We start from the raw sequence: 7,269 nt of genomic DNA, 5'->3' as shown, positions 1-7,269 counted from the left end.
TCATTTAAACACTGCTTGGCCCATTTCTATCTAGCCTCTTCTAGGCTAACTCTCGCACCTGGACTAGCCCATTTCTTATAATCTGTGAGGCCCACGAGGTGGCTTACCAGGGAGATTCTAACCTACGTCTGCCCAGGAGAGGGGAGCATAGCGTCTCTGAGCACACTTCCTCTTCCTCCCAGCATTCTGTTCTGTTTACTCCACCCACCTATGTTTTAACCTATGAGGGCCAAGCAGTTTCTTTATTGCTTAACCAATGAAATCAACAGATTGATATATGACACTCCTACATCAGATAATTATACTGTTTCCTCTTTCAAAGGCTAAACAATTTTGTTAAAATGCTAATGGAAATTCTAACTAAAGATAGTGTTTATTGATTGTGACTGCATTTTTCTCTATTAAAATTATTTTAAGTGCTTGAGTTTTTTACAAAGTTTAATAATGAGACAAAACATGAAAATGAGTTTCTTGTAAATAGCATCCGTTTAACTGATTCTTTCGAACAATTAATTTTAATTAACATCTACTTGATAAGACTATGTGTGTAGTGTCTCATGAAGATACTCAAACACTTGCAAGGCCTAAGAGAATACTAGTCAATTTATGTTTTAATCTCTTCAGTAAATAAAATTCAATAGCTTAGAGTAGCAAAATCCTTCTTTAGGACATATAAAGAAATGCTAATAACTAATTTCAGTTTTTTATACATTTATTTGTGTATGTGAGTGTGTGAGCACACATGCATCCATATGCTAAGGTGCATATGTGCAAACCAGAGATCAACTTGTTGGAGCCAGTTCTCCCCACCTTGTGGGGATTATCAGAGATCAAACTCAGGTTGTCAGACTTGGGGTCAAGTTGTTTAACTACTGAGCATCTTCCACAGTCCATGACTAATTTTATATATAAGCCAATAAACTAACTACCTAGAGACAATAATGGATTATAATAAGAATTGTTCCTGTAATAAAGTTAAACATCTTGTGCATTTTGTTTTTATGTATTCATTAGAGTGAACATGCAGGAGATTCAACTCATTCTCACAGATGGACATCTCTAGAATTAGTTAAAGGAACTTATACAACAGATGATTCACCCAGTGACATAGCTGAAATCAGACTGGACAAAGTTGTTCCTTTAAAGGTAATTTCAACCAGATGCTTCTTTTTAGCTAAGAGGTAATAATATGCAGTTAAAACTAGTGAAAAGTGGACTGGAGAGATGGCTCAGTGATGAGGTCTGTGGACTGCTCTTGCAGAGGATGTGCGTTTGAATCCCATGTTTGTAGCTCACAATTACTGCTAAATTCAGTTCCAAGGCATCCAGCGACCTCTTCTGACCTCTTCAAGCATCTGCACTCATGTGCATGTACTGCCACATATTTCACATGTTAACTATGTCTTCTGCTAAGTTATCTGTTATATACTACTTCAACTACTTATGTATTTGCCTACTACAATGTAATATTTGTGATATTGTACTGTGTTATATTCTGGTTTTGCACATATCCAACTCCTGGTATACTAGGAAGAATCACTAGGTTTTATTGTCAGACAGCTTTAGAGTTAGGGTAAGAAATACTTAACTTTTTTTTTTATTCATGTTACATACCAACCACAGTTCCCCCTCCCTCCCATCTTCTTGCTCCCCACACATGCCCCCCCAAATCCACCCCCACCAAGTCCTCAGAAAGGGTAAGGCTTCCCAGTTGAGGCAGAATCAAGCCTCTCCCTGCCCCTGTATCAAGGCTGAGCAAGGCATTCTACTATAGGGAATAGACTCCAAAAAACTAGCTCATGCACCAGGGATAGATCCTGGTCCAACAGCCAGGGCCCCTCAAACAAAAAAGTGTATGTAACTGTTACCCACATGGAGAGGACCTAGTTCAGTCCTATGCAGGCTTCACAGTTCTCAGTCTGGGTCCATGAATTCCCACAAGTTCAGATCAGCTGTCTCTGGATTTCCCTGTCATGATGTTGACCCCCTCCCCCTTGCTCATATAATTCTTCAGACTTAACTCTTTTAAAGGATAAATACAGTATAAGTAGGAAAAGATGCAGAGTAGTATTTATTCATTTTCAATACATTCATTCTCTGGTGTCAAATTTCTTAAATCTGGCATATTATCATTTTAGTACTTTTGGTGAGTAAGTCAGCATATATACTGCAGTGTTATACTGACTAAATAATGACAGCAGAGAATGTGCTTTCATGTATGGCATAGTATTAAAACTGATTAGGTATTAGCCTTCATCTTTCCAATTTATACTGCACCAGAAATGCTTCAAAGAAAAGATGTGATCTTAAGAGTTAATATTAATGGGGCCATAAAGGTAGCTCAGCAGTTAATAGCATAGCGGATTCAGGTTCTGTCCCCAGCATCCACGTGATGGCTCAGAATCATCTGTTACTCTAGTTCAGGGTTTCTGATGAACTCTTTGAACTATACAAGCGCCAGGGATGCACATGGTACACATACATGCTTATATGTTGATAAAACACATATACACATAACATAAAATAAATAAATATACAGAAAAGAGTATTAAGATTTTGCCCTTATTAATTTTATAAATACAAGAATTTACAAAATTAGATAAAAAGTAGGAAAAGTAGATAAATTATATTAAAGAAATATTAATGTTAAAGTAATATTAAGTTATGCCTGATTTAAGTAATAAATATAATTTTAGGATAGAATTTAAAATATAAAGGAGACGCATCAGAGACTTTATCAGATGCAGCTTTGATGGCTGGTGCACTACATCAGTGGTTAAGAACATATAATATTCTTGTAGAGATCTGGAGTTTAGTTCCCAACACCCACATCAGGGGGCTTATTTATCATCTGTAACTCCAGCACCAAAAGATCTTATTTGATCTTCTGTCTGCCACAGCATTACATTCACACACACACACACACACACACACACACACACACACACTCACACACATACGTATGCACGCACATAAAATAGATTTTTTTTTTTTTCGAGACAGGTTTCTCTATGTATCTCTGGCTCTCCCGGAATTCACTCTGTAGACCAGACTGTCTTCCAACTTACAGAGATCCTCCTACCTCTGCTTCCATGAGTGCTGGAATTAAAGGTGTGCCCCACCATTGCCTGGCCCACAAAATAGGTCTTTAAAAAAAAAAACAGCTTTCTTCTTAGTCCAGGTTTTTATTGCTGTGATAAACACCATGGTGAAAGCAACTGGGGGAGGAATGGGTTTATTTGACTTACACTCCCACATTGTTGTCCTTCACTGAAGGAATTCAGGACAGGAACTCAAGCAAGGCAGGAACCTGGAGGCAGAAGCTGATGTAGAGACCATGAAGTAGTACTTTCTGGCTTGCTCTCATGACTTGCTCAGCCTGCTCTCTTATAGAACCAAGGACCATCAGCTCAGGGCTAGCTCCTCCCACATCAGTCTATAAGAAAATGCCCTACAGGCATGCCTGCAGCCTAATCTTATGGAAGCATATTCTCAAGGAAGGTTCCCTCCTCTCAGGTGACTACAGCTTGTGTACAGTTAGAATAAAACTTCCAGTGCAAATATGGAAAAAAACCTTCATAAAGCATGAGTATCTGTAACTCGGTTTTCCTACATGCCATATTCTGAACAGTTTTGCATGATTTTTTTTCCTGTGTTTGTGTGTATATTTTTGTCTCTGAGTAAATTTCTCTCCAGATAAAAATGCAATAGACTCAATTTTTTTTGCATACTTAGAATTATTTTAAGAACTTAAAGTCATGTAGAAAGTATTATCTTATAGTAGTATTTATGACTATCTTAGTCAGTGTTCTGTTGCTGTAAAAACACCATGACTAAGATAGCTCTTATAAAGGAAAGCATTGGGCCTAGCTTACAGTTTCAGAGGTTTAGTCCCTTACCATTATAGCAGGAAGCATGGTGGAGTAGAGGCAGACATGGTGCTGGAGAAGGAGCTGAGAGTTCTCCATTTGATCTGTAGGCAACAGGAAGTGAACTGTGTCACTGAGCATAGCTTGAGCATAGAAGACCTACTTTCACTGTGACAAGGCCACACTTACTCCAACAAAGCCACACCTCCTAATAGTGCCACTCCCCATGGGGGCCATTTTCTTTCAAACCGTGACATTGACTAATATTTGATGTTTGTAATTAAGCACAGGAACTACCCGTATTTGATGATCATCTGCTAGTCTCACTGCTTACTAGCTCTGTTACTTTGTGCAAGTTGTTTTACAATTGGACCTCAAATTCTTCTTTGGCAAGTACCTACTGAGGACACTGGAGATAATTCAGTTAGATCATATAAAGTGTTTAGGGCAGCTTCTATTACTCAAAATGTATTCAGTAAGAATTAGCTATTAGATTCATTAAAAATTCATTTAATGAAATTATTTATAATGACCACAAAGTTTCAGTATATTTGAATAGTTTACTGCTAGAGTTCTTTTTGTATCCTCTCCTTATATTATGAGCAGATATATTATTCCTTATATTTCCGTCATGAAGGAAAACGTTAAGTATGCTGTGCGCTTGAGGAACTATGGCAGTCGTACAGCCAATGGAGATGGAGGAATGACCACCGTGCAGTGCCCGGATGGAGTGACTTTTACCTTCAGCACATGTAGTTTGAGCAGTAATGGCACAAACCAAACCAGAGGGCAGATCCCACAGATACTGTACTATAGGTAGGTGTACTTATAGTTAGAAATGAAATGTGCTAAAGTGATGTGTGACATTTGCTGTTGTATAAAACATGCCAAGTTGATAATGAAACTAAATTACATAGTTTATCTTCCTAGCATATACTTAGTCAAATTCCTGTGAAGAATCTTCATTTAAAAATGTAAATCCGGTGTTAACTATAAAGGTGAATGCTTTTAAATGTTCATTATTCTTTTAATATCATTGAAGCTTTGGGCTTTTTTGCTTTTATACTGGCATAAATGTTGTTCATGTTATATTTTAATTTGATTGTGCTTTAAAATGCAAGTAGAATTTACTCATTTCTTTTCATGAATATTTAACCTAAGTCGAGGTAGTAGCATTGCCTTCATTCTTTTATCCAGTCTGAAGAAATAGTTTTATATTTAAAGATCTTTTACCTGCTCAGGTTAGCCTGTGGGACTCACACAATACAGTAGTATGGTTTTCTTATATTATTTTAGCAAACTATTTAGTAGATAAGTGGTGGAAAACAGAAAACTATAATCCTTGGGTAAAAAAAATACACATAACTCATAATGTCTGGGTTTTTTTTTTGTATAATACCATAGCTATAGTCTAAGTGCCATTAACCACCTTTGTCCTCAACCTAACTTTGATTCATATCTACTGCTTCCTGTGGTTGCCTTGGCTAGCCATACAGTAGGTACTTTTCCTGTCTCTGTTTCACAGAAGAGGGAACTGAGCCATTGAGTGGTAAACAGCTTTCTCAAGTCACATTTGTAGTGACTTACGGTAAAGGGATTTTTACATAGAAAGTTGGACTCCAGTTAAGACACCGTTAAATCACCATACCAATTATCCTCCTTAAAGATGCTTTCTGTGGTTGGCTAATAGATGTTGTAGGTTTAATGTGTCCTTAGTAGTCACACAGTTATAGCCAAACTCCTGTTCATTCTAGATGCCTTTCTTTTGCATCTAGTTTGATAGTTCCTGACAGCCGAATGCTCTGCATCTGACTTTTTTATCATTCCCGTGTTGAGACTGCTGATCACCGACCCCTTTACTTGTAAAATACTAGTATCACAGCTTCTCCCTGTTGTTCTAAACAGTACCATCTGTTATCTGATAAAAACAAAAAATATACCCACTATACCCTGCTCAATTCTCTCTTGATTCTTCTTTTTTGATGAAATATGAATTTGTTACTGTAGCCACTTCACTCTATATGATCTGACCCACATCTACCATTCCTTCAGATTGACTCTTTCCCCTCCATTGTGATGATACTGGTCTCATTGTCTTCTTTAAATCCAGCACCTGGTGCCCTTCATCCTGATACTTTCCTCTCATATCTTTTGTGGTCCCTTCAGAATTTATCTTTAAACATAACTCGGGCCTTTGTAAATATTAGTTCGCCAAAGGTTTATTTAATCTAACAGCCTTTACTGTATACTCTTCTGCTTTGTTTTTGTTCAAAGTCTTTATAATTTCATAAATGAGCATAATTACACATATATGTCTTAACTGCAATTGGTTTTTACTTCAAGTTTATTGAGAAGCCCTGATCTGAATATAATTCCTAAAATTACTAGTGCAAATTATTTTCATGTTTATTCATGTCACAGGAGTGAATTTGACGGAGATTTACAATCCCAGCTTCTAAGTAAAGCCAATGAGGAAGATAAAAACTGTAGCAGAGCTCTCTCTGTGGTAAGCACTGTTGTTCGAGCTGCTAAGGATCTGTTGCACAGAGCCCTTGCTGTGGATGGTAAGACTGTCCTTTTCCTTTCTTTATAGTCATGGTTTAGAGCCTGTAGTTCTTCCCTTGTTCATAGTTAGTTAAGGAGAGCCACCTTGTAGAATCCCATCTATACAAGTATTGATTTTGGATCATTCACACCCTTCATACTTAGAGGAAGGTTTTGTTTTGTTTTGTTTACAGTGATCTAAAGAAATTACCTGATGCTTTTAGTTTTTTAGTTCATATAATAAGAGAAAATCCCATCTAATTAAATTGGGTTTCTTGGCTTTTTTCCTGGTTAGTAGTGTAATTTTTTTTCTTTCTATGTATCCTGTTACTGTTAAGTATCACCGTTCCCCGAAATGTCTGGATAACCCTGCCCATCTCCTCAGACCCACTTCTCTAAATTAAGCCCTGGGTCTGTTTCTTCACCAGAAACTCCAGTTGGCATTTTCCTCTTTCTCTGTTCCCTAGTACCTAGTTCAGGCTGCCATAGTGCTACCTCACGTGCACTTTGTCTTGGATGGAAATGTCCACATAATCTTATTGCTGCCTTTCTCCTTTTACCTACCTCTTGGTATCTGGGCCTCCTCTGTCATGTCAAAAGAATTGTTAGTGCCAAATATTCAGTGTTATCCTTTCCCCTAAAAATTTGGTCAATCCCATATGTTTAGGCTGTGTTAAAGTATTTTCTGAATATATGTCATTTATTCTTATGCAGCAGATGTAGAAGGCCAAATAGTGGAGGATAGTTGTCCTGTAATGTCAATGTCTAGGCTTATGGGAGGATAGTTGTCCTGTAATGTCAGTGTCTAGGCTTATGGGAGGATAGTTGTCCTATAATGTCAGTGTCTAGGCTTATG

General features: G+C 37.4%; 1 protein-coding gene across 16 annotated transcripts in view; it reads left to right on the top strand.

The window, feature by feature from the left end:
* Nucleotides 1-7,269, top strand: part of Mycbp2 (MYC binding protein 2, E3 ubiquitin protein ligase) — a 231,364-nt gene that overhangs the window by 125,646 nt on the left and 98,449 nt on the right. For all 16 annotated transcript variants that reach the window (XM_026788400.1, XM_026788403.1, XM_026788402.1 and 13 more), the window contains 3 exons: nucleotides 1,015-1,146; nucleotides 4,507-4,685; nucleotides 6,291-6,433. In XM_026788400.1, coding sequence (XP_026644201.1) covers nucleotides 1,015-1,146; nucleotides 4,507-4,685; nucleotides 6,291-6,433 — 454 coding nt within the window. The remainder of the gene's footprint in view (nucleotides 1-1,014; nucleotides 1,147-4,506; nucleotides 4,686-6,290; nucleotides 6,434-7,269) is intronic.

This window comes from Microtus ochrogaster, unplaced genomic scaffold, assembly GCF_000317375.1.
Source record: "Microtus ochrogaster isolate Prairie Vole_2 unplaced genomic scaffold, MicOch1.0 UNK2, whole genome shotgun sequence".
NCBI classification, from domain to species: Eukaryota; Metazoa; Chordata; class Mammalia; order Rodentia; family Cricetidae; genus Microtus; species Microtus ochrogaster.
This window is presented reverse-complemented; position numbering and strand designations above follow the sequence as displayed.